The 17,730-nt window shown below is 41.8% G+C and overlaps 1 protein-coding gene across 3 annotated transcripts in view; it reads left to right on the forward strand.

Moving 5' to 3' along the window:
* LOC128642361 (kinesin-like protein Klp68D) overlaps positions 1-17,730 on the forward strand; it is a 97,256-nt gene that overhangs the window by 67,260 nt on the left and 12,266 nt on the right. For 2 of the 3 annotated variants that reach the window (XM_053695111.1, XM_053695113.1), the window contains exon 7: positions 7,416-7,456. In XM_053695111.1, the coding sequence (XP_053551086.1) occupies positions 7,416-7,456 (41 nt within the window). Of the gene's footprint in view, positions 1-7,415; positions 7,457-11,814; positions 11,870-17,730 lie in introns of those variants that run through there. The other variant, XM_053695114.1, reaches the window with a different exon arrangement.

The raw sequence follows: 17,730 nt of genomic DNA on the forward strand, positions 1-17,730 counted from the left end.
TTATTTTACAGGTCATTTTGTAATTATTTTAACTAGGTAACTATTAAATAGTTATTAACTATTTAATAGCTATTGTACCTGGTTAAAATAAATACAAAGTTGCCTGTAAAATAAATATTAATCCTAAAATAGCTACAATATAATTATAATTTATATTGTAGCTATATTAGGATTTATTTTACAGGTAAGTATTTAGCTTTAAATAGGAATAATTTATTTAATAAGAGTTAAATTATTTTGTTAGAATAAAATTATATGTAACTTAGGGGGGTGTTAGGGTTAGGGTTAGAATTAGCTTTAGGGGTTAAAAAATGTATTAGAATAGCGGTGAGCTCCGGTCGGCAGATTAGGGGTTAATGTTTGAAGTTAGTTGTCGGCGATGTTAGGGAGGGCAGATTAGGGGTTAATACTATTTATTATAGGGTTATTGAGGCGGGAGTGAGGCGGATTAGGGGTTAATAACTTTATTATAGTAGTGGTGCGGTCCGCTCGGCAGATTAGGGGTTAATAAGTGTAGGTAGGTGGCGGCGACGTTGTGGGGGGCAGATTAGAGGTTAATAAATATAATATAGGGGTCAGCGGTGTTAGGGGCAGCAGATTAGGGGTACATAAGGATAACGTAGGTGGCGGCGCTTTGCGGTCGGCAGATTAGTGGTTAATTATTGTAGGTAGCTGGCGGCGACGTTGTGGGGGGCAGATTAGGGGTTAATAAATATAATATAGGGGTCGGCGGTGTTAGGGGCAGCAGATTAGGGGTACATAAGGATAACGTAGGTGGCGGTAGGCAGATTAGGGGTTAAAAAATTTTAATAGAGTGGCGGCGATGTGGGGGGACCTAGGTTTAGGGGTACATAGGTAGTTTATGGGTGTTAGTGTACTTTAGAGCACAGTAGTTAAGAGCTTTATAAACCGGCGTTAGCCCAGAAAGCTCTTAACTACTGACTTTTTTCTGCGGCTGGAGTTTGGTCGTTAGATTTCTAACGCTCACTCCAGCCACGACTCTAAATACCGGCGTTAGAAAGATCCCATTGAAAAGATAGGATACGCAATTGATGTAAGGGGATCTGCGATATGGAAAAGTCGCGGCTGGAAAGTGAGCGTTAGACCCTTTAATGACTGACTCCAAATACCAGAGGGCGGTAAGAACCAGCGTTAGGAGCCTCTAACGCTGGTTTTCACGACTACCGCCCAACTCTAAATCTAGGCCTAAGTTTCTATATCACATGGATCCATGCATGTTTGTAAATAAAGTGTAATTTTATTTTATCAATTTGTGCTCTAGCTCTCATAGTTCAGACCCAGCCTTTTTGGCGCTTTGGTACCCACCTTATCTAATTGTTATGTAGTGATCTTTATGTAAAGGTGTCTACTACATTATAATATAACTAGTACTAAAGCCTGTGTACACGGGCCATTTTTTTCAGAACAGCGGTCCCACCCCTTGCTCTCTCCCCCCTTTCTTTTGCTCTCTCTTCCCCCCTCTCTTTGCTTTCTTTCCCCCCTCTCTTTTGCTTTATCTCCCCCCTCTCCTTTGTTCTCTCTCTCCCCTCTTTTGCTCTCTCTCTTCCCTCTTTGGCTCTCTCCATCCTTTCTTTTGCTCTCTCCGCCCCCCCCTTTGGCTCTCCCCCCCCCCCCTTTGGCTCTCCCCCCCCCCTCTTTGGCTCCCCCCCCCCCTCTTTGGCTCTCCCCCCCCCCCTCTTTGGCTCTCTCCCCTCTTTTGCTCTCTCTCCTCTTTGGCTCTCTCTCTCCCCTCTTTGGCTCCCCCCCCTTTGGCTCTCTCTCCCCCCTCTTTGGCTCTCTCTCCCCCCTCTTTGGCTCTCTCTCCCCCCTCTTTGGCTCTCTCTCCTCTTTGGCTCTCTCTCCTCTTTGGCTCTCTCTCTCCCCCCTCTTTGGCTCTCCCCTCCCCTTTGGCTCCCCCCTCCCCTTTGGCTCCCCCCCTCTTTGGCTCTCCCCCCCCCTCTTTTGCTCTCCCCTCCCCTCTTTGGCTCTCTCCCCCCTCTTTTGTTCTCTCCCCCCTCTTTGGCGCTCTCCCCCCCTCTTTGGCTCTCTCCCCCCTCTTTGGCTCTCCCCCCCCCTCTTTGGCTCTGCCCCCCCTCTTTGGCTCTCTCTCCCCCCTCTTTGTCTCTCTCCCCTCTTTTGCTCTCCTCTTTGGCTCTCTTTCCTCTTTGGCTCTCTCTCTCCCCCCTCTTTGGCTCTCCCCCCCCTTTAGCTCTCTCCCCCCCCCTTTGGCTCCCTCCCCCCCCCTCTTTGGCTCTCTCTCCCCCCTCTTTGGCTCTCTCTCCCCCCTCTTTGGCTCTCTCTCCTTTTTGGCTCTTTTTCCTCTTTGGCTCTCTCTCTCCCCCCTCTTTGGCTCTCCCCCCCTTCTCTTTGGCTCTCCCCCCCTTCTCTTTGGCTCTCTTCCCCCCTTCTCTTTGGCTCTCTCTCCCCCCCCTTCTCTTTGGCTCTCTCTCCCCCCCTTCTCTTTGGCTCTCTGCCCCCCCCCTTCTCTTTGGCTCTCTGCCCCCCCTCTCTTTGGCTCTCTGCCCCCCACTTCTCTTTGGCTCTCTGCCCCCCCTTCTCTTTGGCTCTCTGCCCCCCCCTTCTCTTTGGCTCTCTGCCCCCCCCCCTTCTCTTTGGCTCTCTGCCCCCCCTTCTCTTGGCTCTCTGCCCCCCCCTTCTCTTTGGCTCTCTGCCCCCCCCTTCTCTTTGGCTCTCTGCCCCCCCTTCTCTTTGGCTCTCTGCCCCCCCCGCCTTCTCTTTGGCTCTCTGCCCCCCCGCCTTCTCTTTGGCTCTCTGCCCCCCCCCTTCTCTTTGGCTCTCTGCCCCCCCTTCTCTTTGGCTCTCTGCCCCCCCCCCTTCTCTTTGGCTCTCTGCCCCCCCCTTCTCTTTGGCTCTCTGCCCCCCCCCCCTTCTCTTTGGCTCTCTGCCCCCCACTTCTCTTTGGCTCTCTGCCCCCCCCCTTCTCTTTGGCTCTCTGCCCCCCCTTCTCTTTGGCTCTCTGCCCCCCCCCTTCTCTTTGGCTCTCTGCCCCCCCCTTCTCTTTGGCTCTCTGCCCCCCCCTACTCTTTGGCTCTCTGCCCCCCCTTCTCTTTGGCTCTCTGCCCCCCCTTCTCTTTGGCTCTCTGCCCCCCCCCTTCTCTTTGGCTCTCTGCCCCCCCTTCTCTTTGGCTCTCTGCCCCCCCTTCTCTTTGGCTCTCTGCCCCCCCCCTTCTCTTTGGCTCTCTGCCCCCCCCCCCTTCTCTTTGGCTCTCTGCCCCCCTTCTCTTTGGCTCTCTGCCCCCCCCTTCTCTTTGGCTCTCTGCCCCCCCCTTCTCTTTGGCTCTCTGCCCCCCCTTCTCTTTGGCTCTCTGCCCCCCCCCCTTCTCTTTGGCTCTCTGCCCCCCCCCCCTTCTCTTTGGCTCTCTGCCCCCCCCTTCTCTTTGGCTCTCTGCCCCCCCTTCTCTTTGGCTCTCTGCCCCCCCCCTTCTCTTTGGCTCTCTGCCCCCCCCCTTCTCTTTGGCTCTCTGCCCCCCCCCCTCCTGCTCCCTCTCTGGCTCTGTCTTCGCGGGACCCCGCCCGGCCACGCCCCATCGCGGCAACACCCGCCTGGCCACGCCCCTCGCGACGCCCGGCCACGCCCCTCGCGACGCTCCCGTCGGCCACAAACAGCTGTGAGGTCTGGGGAGCGCGTTGCCGCTTCTCACGCAGCAGACCTCACAGCTGTTGAGTAGCTCGCGCTCCCTATCTCACAGCTGCTTGTATGCTGTGTACCTCGCGCTCCCATTCTGTCAGCTGTCAGCTATGCAGAGGTGCGCGAGAATAGAATCTAAGGCCAAGTGTTTGTCTGTACTGCGCATGACGGCTTCAGACAAACACTTGTCTTTTATAATATAGGATGGGGGATATCTATCAAGCCGTTAACCGCAAATACGCTGAAATTCCGAAGCGTAATTGTGGTGAGTTTGATTCAATCTAGTTATCAAACCCTACAGACTGGCAAAAGTTGAAATCTGTGACATAACATACGATCCGCCTGTCTCAATCCGACACAGATCGATGCTTACGTCATTACAGATGTTCGGAATACACATTCGGCACTATTTGCCACTTTTTAAAAGTTATCAAATAGTTAACCAGTACGCTCATGGCTATTCCGGCCCAGTGTACCTGGTTTTCAATCCGCCACCCTGGAGGCCGCAGATGCCATAGGAATCAATGGGAGTCTGAAACAGCGAAAGCTTATGTTCAATGCTGCCAGATATCCCATTGATTTCTATGATAGAAAACCAGTAACTTTTACACTTAACACCCTAACATAAGCCCTGAGTCTAAAAAAAACCCTATCACGTCGCTCCCCGACCCCACCGCAACTAAATACATTTATTAACCCCTATCCCCCCACTCCCGGACCCCACCGCAACTAAATAAAGTTATTAACCCCTATACCGCTGCTCCCGGACCCCACCGCAACTAAATAAATGTATTAACCCCTATCCCGCCGCTCCCGGACCCCACCACTACTAAATAAATGTATTAACCCCTATCTCGCCGCTCCCGAACCCCACCGCAACTAAATAAACGTATTAACCCCTAAACCTCGGGTCTCCCACATCACTACCACTAACTAAACCTATTTACCCCTAAACCGCCAGCCCCCAAGATCACCATAAAGTAAATTAAGCTATTAACACCTAAAACTAACAACCCGCTAACTTTACATTAAAATTACAACATCCCTATCTTATAATAAATTAAAACTTACCTGTAGAATTAAATTAAACTATATTAAACTATTAATTAACCTACCCTAACTATTATACTAAAATTACATTAAACTACCAATTAAATTAACTATATTACATATTTAAAAAAACTAACCCTACTCAAATTATTTAAATCTACAATTAAAAATTACTAAACTACAAAACAAAACGCTGTTACAAAAAATAAAAAACACTAAATTACGGGGAATAAAAACACTGCATCAAAAATAAAAAAGAATTACACCTAATCTAATAGCCCTTTCAAAATAAAAAAGCCCCCCAAAATAAAAAAACCCTAGCCTACAATAAACTACCAATGGCCCTTAAAAGGGCCTTTTGCGGGGCATTGCCCCAAAGAAATTAGCTCTTTTACCTGTAAAGAAAAATACAAACACCCCCCAACAGTAAAACCCACCACCCACACAACCAACCCTCCCCAATAAAAACCCTATCTAAAAAAACCTAAGCTCCCCATTGCCCTGAAAAGGGCATTTGTATGGGCATTGCCCTTAAAAGGGCATTTAGCTCTTTTACATGCCCAGACCCTAATCTAAAAATAAAACCAACCCAAAAAACCCTTAAATAAACCTAACACTAACCCCTGACGATCCACTTACAGTTTTTGATGTTCCGCTTGAAGGATCCATCCAGCCGGCAAGAAGTCTTCATCCGGACGGCCTCTTCCATCTTCATCCAGCTGGCGAAGTCTTCATCCATGTGGCCTCTTCTATCTTCATCCATCCGGCGTGGAGCGGGTCCATCCTGAAGACATCCGGTGCGGAGCGGGTCCATCCTGAAGACATCGGACGAGGAGCTCCTCTTCAATCAGCCAATAGGATGAGAGTTCAATCCTATTGGCTGATTGGAACAGCCAATAGAATGAGAGCTGCTCAAATCCTATTGGCTGATTGGAACAGCCAATAGGATTTTAGCGGCTCTAATCCTTTTGACTGATTGGAACCTTTCAGCCAATAGGAATGCAAGGGGCACCATCTTGGATGACGTCACTTGCATTCAATATCCAGTTTACGGTGGAGACCGTATTGAAGAGGAGCTCTTTGTCAGAAGTCTTCAGGATGGACCCGTTACACGCCGGATGTCTTCAGGATGGACCCGCTCCGCACCGGATGGATGAAGATAGAAGAGGCCACATGGATGAAGACTTCGCCGGCTGGATGAAGATGGAAGAGGCCGCCCGGATGAAGACTTCTTGCTGGCTGTATGGATCCTTCAAGCGGAACGGAGTAGGGTCTGGGCATGTAAAAGAGCTAAATGCCCTTTTAAGGGCAATGCCCATACAAATGCCCTTTTCAGGGCAATGGGGAGCTTAGGTTTTTTGGATAGGGTTTTTATTTGGGGGGGATGGTTGTGTGGGTGGTGGGTTTTACTGTTGGGGGTGTTTGTATTTTTCTTTACAGGTAAAAGAGCTGATTTTTTTGGAGCAATGCCCCGCAAAAGGCCCTTTTAAGGGCCATTGGTAGTTTATTGTAGGCTAGTGTTTTTTTTATTTTGGGGGTCTTTTTTATTTTGATAGGGCTATTAGATTAGGTGTAATTCTTTATTATTTTTGATACAGTGTTTTTTTTCTCGGTAATTTAGTGTTTTTTATTTTTTGGAACAGCGTTTTGTTTTGTAGTTTAGTAATTTTTAATTGTAGATTTAAATAATTTGAGTAGGGTTAGTTTTTTTATGTAATATAGTTAATTTAATTGGTAGTTTAATGTAATTTTAGTATAATAGTTAGGGTAGGTTAATTAATAGTTTAATATAGTTTAATTTAATTCTACAGGTAAGTTTTAATTTATTATAAGATAGGGATGTTGTAATTTTAATGTAAAGTTAGCAAGTTGTTTAGGGGTTAATAGCTTGTTTATGGTGATGTGGTGGGCTGGAGGTTTAGGAGTTAATAGGTTTAGTTAGTGGTAGTAATATGGGAGGCCAGGGGTTTAGGGGTTAATACGTTTATTTAGTTGCGGTGGGGTCCGGTACCGGCAGAATAGGGGTTAATACTTTTATTTAGTTGTGGGGGGGTCAGGTAGCGGCGGGATAGGGGTTAATACTTTTATTTAGTTTCGGGGGGGGTCTGGGAGCAGCGAGATAGGGGTTAATACTTTTATTTAGTTGTGATGGGGTCCGGGAGCGGGGGGATAGGGGTTAATACTTTTATTTATTTGCTGTGGGGTCTGGGAGCGGCGGGATAGGGGTTATAACTTTTATTTAGTTGTGGTGGGGTCCGGGAGCGGAGGGATAGGGGTTAAACATTTTAGTAAAGTGGCAGCGTTTAGTGACAGGGTATAAATAAAGTTAGTAAAAAGCCGAATTGTAGCGAGATCGATGACTGTTAGTTAACAACAGTCCGCTGCTCATCGCCCTGTACTGGGTGCGCAGCTTTTTGACGGCTTTTTTTATAAATATGGAGATCGTATTCAGGTCCGCGGACGCGATTTTAGGCGAGCGTATTGGTGCCGTTGAATGCAACAAAGTTGACGGCTTGATAGATATCCCCCAAAGTCTGAAAAGATTTTGTGTAATTTCTCTCTATGCTGGCAAGTTGTGTTCATTGCGCCTAATGTCTGTACTGTAACATTTTATAGCACTATGTGGGATCATTTCACATATAACTCTCTGTCTGTAGAACCAAACATTTATGTGTTAGAAGACTGAGACTTTATCCTATACATTTATGTTTTGCAGTACTTGAAAATGAAATTTTGATACCTAAAGTTGCAGAAAAGGTAAGAAGCATAAAGCTCTTGGTGCTCATTTCAAAACCTTCATTATTCATCTGTTTGTTTTTGTTTTTTAGTTTTTTGTTTTCTTAAAAGTGTAAATTGCTTGCTGGTTAACACCCCTTAAGTAAATTGTACAACTAATAACTAAAACACTCATATGTGTGCTTGTTTGTCTAACACTCATATGTGTGCTTGTTTGTCTAACACTCATATGTATGCTTGTTTGTCTAACACTCATATGTGTGCTTGTTTGTCTAACACTCATATGTATGCTTGTTTGTCTAACACTCATATGTGTGCTTGTTTCTCTAACACTCATATGTGTGCTTGTTTGTCTAACACTCATATGTGTGCTTGTTTGTCTAACACTCATATGTATGCTTGTTTGTCTAACACTCATATGTGTGCTTGTTTGTCTAACACTCATATGTATGCTTGTTTGTCTAACACTCATATGTGTGCTTGTTTCTCTAACACTCATATGTGTGCTTGTTTGTCTAACACTCATATGTGTGCTTGTTTGTCTAACATTCATATGTGTGCTTGTTTCTCTAACACTCATATGTGTGCTTGTTTGTCTAACACTCATATGTGTGCTTGTTTGTCTAACACTCATATGTGTGCTTGTTTGTCTAACACTCATATGTGTGCTTGTTTGTCTAACACTCATATGTATGCTTGTTTGTCTAACACTCATATGTGTGCTTGTTTGTCTAACACTTATATGTGTGCTTGTTTGTCTAACACTCATATGTGTGCTTGTTTGTCTAACACTCATATGTGTGCTTGTTTGTCTAACACTCATATGTGTGCTTGTTTGTCTAACACTCATATGTGTGCTTGTTTGTCTAACACTTATATGTGTGCTTGTTTGTCTAACACTCATATGTGTGCTTGTTTGTCTAACACTCATATGTATGCTTGTTTGTCTAACACTCATATGTGTGCTTGTTTGTCTAACACTCATATGTGTGCTTGTTTGTCTAACACTCATATGTGTGCTTGTTTGTCTAACACTCATATGTGTGCTTGTTTGTCTAACACTCATATGTATGCTTGTTTGTCTAACACTCATATGTGTGCTTGTTTGTCTAACACTCATATGTGTGCTTGTTTGTCTAACACTCATATGTGTGCTTGTTTGTCTAACACTCATATGTGTGCTTGTTTGTCTAACACTCATATGTGCGCTTGTTTGTCTAACACACATATGTGTGCTTGTTTGTCTAACACTCATATGTATGCTTGTTTGTCTAACACACATATGTGTGCTTGTTTGTCTAACACACATATAAGCGCTTGTTTGTCTAACACTCACATGTGTGCTTATTTGTCTAACACTCATATGTGTGCTTGTTTGTCTAACACTCATATGTGCTTGCTCATATGTGTGCTTGTTTGTCTAACACTCATATGTGTGCTTGTTTGTCTAACACTCATATGTGTGCTTGTTTGTCTAACACTCATATGTGTGCTTGTTTGTCTAACACTCATATGTGTGCTTGTTTGTCTAACACTCATATGTGTGCTTGTTTGTCTAACACTCATATGTGTGCTTGCTTGTCTAACAATCATATGTGTGCTTGTTTGTCTAACACTCATATGTGTGCTTGTTTGTCTAACACTCACATGTGTGCTTGTTTGTCTAACACTCATATGTGTGCTTGTTTGTCAAACACTCATATGTGTGCTTGTTTGTCTAACACACATATGTGTGCTTGTTTGTCTAACACTCATATGTATGCTTGTTTGTCTATCACTCATATGTGTGCTTGTTTGTCTAACACTCATATGTGTACTTGTTTGTCTAACACTCACATGTGTGCTTGTTTGTCTAACACACATATGTGTGCTTGTTTGTCTAACACTCATATGTGCGCTTGTTTGTCTAACACTCATATGTTTGCTTGTTTGTCTAACAATCATATGTGTGCTTGCTTGTCTAACAATCATATGTGTGCTTGCTTGTCTAACACTCATATGTGTGCTTTTTTGTCTAACACTCATGTGTGCTCAGGGCCGCCATCAGGGGGTGACAGGGGTGACTCCTGTCAGGGGCCCAATGGGCCAGGGGGGCCCCATGAGGCAAGAACTAAAAAAAAAAAAAAAATTATTTTTTTTTTACAAATTTTGGCAGCCACCAGTGGGTACTACAGCAGAGTGCTAATTGAGCATGGGAAATGTTATTACAAGGAGTAAAGTATTAACATTTGAGAGGATTTCTGAGTGTGCACTAAAAACTATGCACAGTGTGAGACAGACTTGGCACTTTGTCTCTGTGAGGGTGTGTGTATGTTTGTCTTTGTGCATTTTCTCTGGATGCCTATGTGAGGGTGGGTGTGTATGTCTGTGTTTTCTGTGTATGTCTCTGTGAGGGTGTGTGTGTGTATGTATGCATGTCTGTGTTTTCTGTGGATGTCTCTGTGAGGGTGTGTGTTTTCTGTGGGTGTCTCTCTCTCTGTGTGTGTGTGTGTGTGTGTGTATGTCTTTGTGTGTTTTCTGAGGCTGTCTCTGTCGGTGTTTCCTTGAGTGTATGTGCAAATTTGTGTGTGTGTGTGTCCATTGTCTGTTCCTTTTAGGACATTTTGACCTTACTACTGATTATTCACATCTTTCTACAGGCTTTGAGACTGAGACCTTTTCCGGAAGTCACCAATCCAATTTAATCTTTAAATTATTGTTTGGGCAGTTCAGGACCCTTCCTTTCAGCCACTGCATGCTGTTGTCATCATTTAGTTGGCATCTTCCTTTACAAAAAGATAATCAGAACTCCATATTTTATTTTCTAAATCTCCTTTTTTTACAAAACTGTAGTGTACCTCATTACTTGTCAGGTCAATGTAAACAAGTGCTGAGTGTCTGTTTGGGTGTCTGTGTCTGAGTGTGTTTTTTTTGCGTGTCTGCTAGAGTGTCTATATGTGAATCCTTATGTGTGTGAGTGTGTGTGTGTGTGTTTCAGTGTATGAGTGTGTCTGTGTGTTTGTGTGTATGTTACTACCTTTACAACATTTCCAAGTTTAAATAGACACTTAAAGGAGGAGGGGGGGGCCCTGATCAATAGTTAAGTCAGGGGCCCCAAAATTTCTAGTGGCGGCCCTGTGTGTGCTTGTTTGTCTAACACTCATATGTGTGCTTGTTTGTCTAACACTCATATGTGTGCTTGTTTGTCTAACACTCATATGTGTGCTTGTTTGTCTAACACTCATATGTGTGCTTGTTTGTCTAACACTCATATGTGTGCTTGTTTGTCTAACAATCATATGTGTGCTTGCTTGTCTAACACTCATATGTGTGCTTGTTGGCTAACACTCACATGTGTGCTTGTTTGTCTAACACTCATATGTGTGCTTGTTTGTCTAACAATCATATGTGTGCTTGCTTGTCTAACAATCATATGTGTGCTTGTTTGTCTAACACTCATATGTGTGCTTGTTTGTCTAACACTCATATGTGTGCTTGTTTGTCTAACACTCATATGTGTGCTTGTTTGTCTAACACTCATATGTGTGCTTGTTTGTCTAACAATCATATGTGTGCTTGTTTGTCTAACACTCATATGTGTGCTTGTTTGTCTAACAATCATATGTGTGCTTGTTTGTCTAACACTCATATGTGTGCTTGTTTGTCTAACACTCATATGTGTGCTTGTTTGTCTAACACTCATATGTGTGCTCGTTTGTCTAACACTCACGTGTGCTTGTTTGTCTAACACTCATATGTGTGCTTGTTTGTCTAACACTCACATGTGTGCTTGTTTGTCTAACACTCACATGTGTGCTTGTTTGTCTAACACTTATATGTGTGCTTGTTTGTCTAACACTCATATGTGTGCTTGTTTGTCTAACACTCATATGTGTGCTTGTTTGTCTAACACTCATATGTGTTCTTGTTTGTCTAACAATCATATGTGTGCTTGCTTGTCTAACACTCATATGTGTTCTTGTTTGTCTAACAATCATATGTGTGCTTGTTTGTCTAACACTCATATGTGTTCTTGTTTGTCTAACAATCATATGTGTGCTTGTTTGTCTAACACTCATATGTGTGCTTGTTTGTCTAACACTCATATGTGTGCTTGTTTGTCTAACACTCATATGTGTGCTTGTTTGTCTAACACTCATATGTGTGCTTGTTTGTCTAACACTCATATGTGTTCTTGTTTGTCTAACACACATAAAAACTGTCCCCAGCCCAAAGTCCCCAGATAAAACAGCATTCCTACAATATTTCAGGAGTAATGGTGGGGAGTGCATTAAATAGACATGAAACCCCACATTTTTATTTTCTGATTAAGATAGAACATACAATTGTAAACAATTTTGCAATTTACTTCTATTATTAAATTTGTTTTATTCTCTCAGTATCCTTTGCTGAAGGAGCAGGCGTGCACTACTGGAAGCTAGCAAAACACATTAGGTGAGCCAATGACAAGATGCTTATATGTGCAGCTATCAATCAGCAGCTAACTTCAGGTTGTGCATTGGTGCTCCTGATCCTACCTAGGTTTGCTTTTCAGCAAAGGAAAGTTGTTTAAAATGTCATGTTCTATCTGAATCATAAAAGCGTCATTTTGACTTTACTGTCTCTTTAACTTCTTAGAGTGTTAGACCGGGGTGGAGCAGTAGATAATGATATAATGTAAATAGATTTCACTGTCCCACATAGTAAACTAATTCATAAACTGTATTGCCTTAGTCTAGGTTCACAAACTGTTAAAGGGACATAATACTCATATGCTAAATCACTTGAAACTGATGCAGTATAACTGTAAAAAGCTGACAGGAAAATATCACCTGAGCATCTCTATGTAAAAAAGAAAGATATTTTACCTCACAATTTCCTCAGCTCACCAGAGTAAGTGCTGTGTAACAAGTTATACTTCAGCTGCTGCCCAGCTACAGGTAAAAAAAGAAAAAAGAAAAAGAAGAGGAAATTAACAGCAGCCAATCAGAATAAACAGAGCTGAGGTCATGAACTTTTTTACTGTGATCTCCTGAGATTTCACTTAACTCTCATGAGATTTCATAGTAAACTCCCTTAAACTGAATAGTGAAATAACATGAGTGTGCATGAGGCTCACTCCCTTGCCTGTCCCGGGACAGACATACTGATTTGCTGCTTAAATTCCTTAACAATGGGGTGTGAACACAGGTAGCCCTCAGTTTACGCCGGGGTTAGGTTCCAGAAGGAACCGTTGTAAATTGAAACCCAGTTTATAATGTAAGTCAATGGGAAGTGAGGGAGTTACTCTCAAAATTGTCATAAGTAACACCTAATACATTATTTTTAAAGGTTTGAAATGAAGACTTTAAATGCTAAACAGCATTATAAACCTAATTAAATAATCACACAACACATAATATATAATTAAACTAAGTTAAATGAACAAAAACATTTGCTAAAACAGCATTATAAACCTAATAAAATAATCACACAACACAGACTTTACTTGCATTTTTTTTTAAACAGTTCTTTTTATGCATTCCAATCTGGACTGATTTATAGACAGGAAGATCTTGTTTCTTTGAAAGCTGCTCAATAGCTCAGGTCTAGCTAGCTACACTGATTCATTTCAGCCTGCTTGTGTGCTTGGCTTGCATATCTTTGCTGCAACACAAGCAGACAGCTCCACCTACTGGCTATTTTAATCAATGCACTGCTTCTTAATGCTTTTCAATAGCAGTCACATGACTGAAAAAAAGGTTGTTATTCTGAAACGGCGCAAATTGAGCCGTTGTAAACCGGGGGCCACCTGTACTTAGGACATTTTGAAGTGTAAACATAAATTTTGTTTCCCCATAGGAATCAATGGGGCTGCGTTACTGAGTTTTACGCTGCTTTATTGCAGGTGTTAGACTTTTTCTCCGCCGGCTCTCCCCATTGATTCCTATGGGAAAATCGTGCACGAGCACGTTACACCAGCTCACCGCTGACTTAAGCAGCTTGTTTGTCTAACACTCATATGTGTGCTTGCTTGTCTAACAATCATATGTGTGCTTGTTTGTCTAACACTCATATGTGTGCTTGTTTGTCTAACACTCATATGTGTGCTTGTTTGTCTAACACTCATATGTGTGCTTGTTTGTCTAACACTCATATGTGTTCTTGTTTGTCTAACACTCATATGTGTGCTTGTTTGTCTAACACTCATATGTGTGCTTGCTTGTCTAACAATCATATGTGTGCTTGTTTGTCTAACACTCATATGTGTGCTTGTTTGTCTAACACTCATATGTGTGCTTGTTTGTCTAACACTCATATGTGTGCTTGCTTGTCTAACACTCATATGTGTGCTTGTTTGCCTAACACTCACATGTGTGCTTGTTTGTCTAACACTCACATGTGTGCTTGTTTGTCTAACACTCATATGTATGCTTGTTTGTCTAACGCTCACACGTGTGTTTGTTTGTCTAACACTCATATGTGTGCTTGTTTGTCTAACACTCACATGTGTGCTTGTTTGTCTAACGCTCACACGTGTGCTTGTTTGTCTAACCCTCATATGTATGCTTGTTTGTCTAACGCTCACACGTGTGCTTGTTTGTCTAACACTCATATGTATGCTTGTTTGTCTAACGCTCACACGTGTGCTTGTTTGCCTAACACTCATATGTGTGCTTGTTTGTCTAACACTCACATGTGTGCTTGTTTGTCTAACACTCATATGTATGCTTGTTTGTCTAACGCTCACACGTGTGCTTGTTTGTCTAACACTCATATGTGTGCTTGTTTGTCTAACACTCATATGTGTGCTTGTTTGTCTAACACTCATATGTATGCTTGTTTGTCTAACACTCATATGTGTGCTTGTTTGTCTAACACTCATATGTGTGCTTGCTTGTCTAACGCTCACACGTGTGCTTGTTTGTCTAACACTCATATGTGTGCTTGTTTGTCTAACACTCATATGTGTGCTTGTTTGTCTAACACACATAAAAACTGTCCCCAGCCCAAAAAACAGCTTTTCTACAATATTTCAGGAGTGTATTAAATAGACATGAAACCCCACATTTTTATTTCATGATTAACATAAAACATACAATTATAAACAATTTTCCAATTTACTTCTATTATTAAATTTGTTTTATTCTCTCAGTATCCTTTGCTGAAGGAGCAGGCGTGCACTACTGGAAGCTAGCAAAACACATTAAGTGAGTCAATGACAAGATGCTTATATGTGCAGCTACCAATCAGCAGCTAGCTTCAGGTTGTGCATTGGTGCTCCTGATCCTACCTAGGTTTGCATTTCAGCAAAGGAAAGTTGTTTAAAATGTCATGTTCTATCTGAATCATAAAAGGGTCATTTTGACTTTACTGTCTCTTTAACTTCTTAGAGTGTTAGACCGGGGTGGAGCAGTAGATAATGATGTAACTTAAATAGATTTCACTGTCCCACATAATAAACTAATTCATAAACTGTATTGCCTTAGTCTAGGTTCACAAACTGTTAAAGGGACATAATACTCATATGCTAAATCACTTGAAACTGATGCAGTATAACTGTAAAAAGCTGACAGGAAAATATCACCTGAGCATCTCTATGTAAAAAAGAAAGATATTTTACATCACAATTTCCTCAGCTCACCAGAGTAAGTGCTGTGCAACAAGTTATACTTCAGCTGCTGCCCAGCTACAGGTAAAAAAAGAAAAAAGAAAAGGAAATTAACAGCAGCAAATCAGAATAAACAGAGCTGAGGTCATGAACTTTTTTACAGTGATCTCCTGACATTTCACTTAACTCTCATGAGATTTCATAGTAAACTCCCTTAAACAGAATAGTGAAATAACATGAGTGTGCACGAGGCTCACTCCCTTGTCTGTCCCGAGACAGACATACTGATTTGCTGCTTAAATTCCTTAACAATGGGGTGTGAACACAGGTAGCCCTCAGTTTACGCCGGGGTTAGGTTCCAGAAGGAACCGTTGTAAATTGAAACCCAGTTTATAAGTCAATGGGAAGTGAGGGAGTTACTCTCAAAATTGTCATAAGTAACACCTAATACATTATTTTTAAAGGTTTGAAATGAAGACTTTAAATGCTAAACAGCATTATAAACCTAATTAAATAATCACACAACACATAATATATAATTAAACTAAGTTATATGAACAAAAACATTGGCTAAAACAGCATTATAAACCTAATAAAATAATCACACAACACAGACTTTACTTGCATTTTTTTGCAAACAGTTCTTTTTATGCATTCCAATCTGGACTGATTTATAGACAGGAAGATCTTGTTTCTTTGAAAGCTGCTCGATAGCTCAGGTCTAGTTAGCTACACTGATTCATTTCAGCCTGCTTGTGTGCTTGGCTTGCATATCTTTGCTGCAACACAAGCAGACAGCTCCACCTACTGGCTATTTTAATCAATGCACTGCTTCTTAATGCTTTTCAATAGCAGTCACATGACTGAAAAAAAAGGTTGTTATTCTGAAACGGCACAAATTGAACCGTTGTAAACCGGGGGCCACCTGTACTTAGGACATTTTGAGGTAAAATATCTTTCTTTTTTACATAGAAATGATCAGGTGATATTTTATATTCAGCTTTTTACAGCTATGCTGCATCACTTTCAAGTGTTTCAACTAACACCCATAAATCGGAATCTAAGGGACGCCATCTTGGATGACGTCACTTAAAGGAACCTTCATTCGTCGGGTAGCTGTCGGAAGAAGAGGATGCTCTGTGTCGGATGTCTTGAATATGGACCCGCTCCGCGCCTGATGGATGAAGATAGAAGATGCCATCTGGATGAAGACTTCTGACCATCTGGAGGACCACTTCTCCCGGCTTGGATGAAGACTTCTCCCGGCTTTGATGAGGACTTCTTGCCGCTTCGCTGATGACTTCTCCTGGCTTCGTTGAGGATGGATGTCGGCTCTTCAAAACTGTAAGTGGATCTTCAGGGGTTAGTGTTAGGTTTTTTTAAGGGTTTATTGGGTGAGTTTTATTTGTAGGTTAGGGCTTTGGGCTGCAATAGAGCTAACTGCCCTTTTAAGGGCAATGCCCATCCAAATGCCCTTTTTAGGGCAATGGAGAGCTTAGGTTTTTTTAGTTAGGGTTTTATTTGGGGGGTTGGTTGTGTGGGTGGGGGGTTTTACTGTTGGGGGGTTGTTTGTATTTTTTTACAGGTAAAAGAGCTGATTTCATTGGGGCAATGCCCCGCAAAAGGCTCTTTTAAGGGCCATTGGTAGTTTAGTTTAGGCTAGGGTTTTTTTTTATTTTGGGGGGCTTTTATATTTTGATAGGGCTATTAGATTAGGTGTAATTAGTTTAAATATCTTGTAATTTGTTTTTTATTTTGTGTAATTTAGTGGGGGGTTTTTTTGTAATTTAGGTAATTGTATTTAATTAATTAATTGTATTTAATTTAGGTAATTTATTTAATTGTAGTGTAAGGTTAGGTGTTAGTGTAAGACAGATTAGGTTTTATTTTACAGGTACATTTGTATTTATTTTAGCTAGGTAGTTAGTAAATAGTTAATAACTATTTACTAACTATTCTACCTAGTTAAAATAAATACAAACTTTCCTGTAAAATAAAAATAAACCCTAAGCTAGATACAATGTAACTATTAGTTATATTGTAGCTAGCTTAGGGTTTATTTTATAGGTATTTTAGTATTTAGTTTTAAATATGAATTATTTAGTTATTAATAGTAGGTTTGATTTAGATTTAATTTAATTATATATAATTTAGGGGGTGTTAGGGTCAGACTTAGATTTAGGGGTTAATAAATATAATATAGGGGCAGCGACGTTGGAGGCAGCAGATTAGGGGCTATTAATTGTAGGTAGGTGGCGGCGATGTTAGGGACAGCAGATTAGGGGTTAATAATATTTAACTAGTGTTTACGAGGCGGGAGTGCGGCGGTTTAGGGGTTAATATGTTTATTATAGTGGCAGCAATGTCCGGAGCGGCAGATTAGGGGTCAATAAGTATAATGTAGGTGTCGGCGCTGTTGGGGGCGGTAGATTAGGAGTTAATAAGTGTAAGATTAGGGGTGTTTAGACTCGGGGTTCATGTTAGGGTGTTAAATGTATAGTAAGAGCAGGTGAGATTCGCACACACTTCCAATAGGAAAAACTATTTTTCTGTGTCTGAGGAAAGGTTTAAAAACCAGTGTTCTATACTGACTGACGGAGTTATTATAAAAAAATGTAAATAGATTTTATTCAGGTTCATTTCAAGGCACACAACATTATAAGAATAGTTCCTATTAAAATGTCAGGTTTACATTGGATATATACAACAAAATGGAATAATGAAA

The sequence above is a fragment of the Bombina bombina genome, chromosome 11 (genome assembly GCF_027579735.1).
Source record: "Bombina bombina isolate aBomBom1 chromosome 11, aBomBom1.pri, whole genome shotgun sequence".
NCBI lineage: Eukaryota > Metazoa > Chordata > Amphibia > Anura > Bombinatoridae > Bombina > Bombina bombina.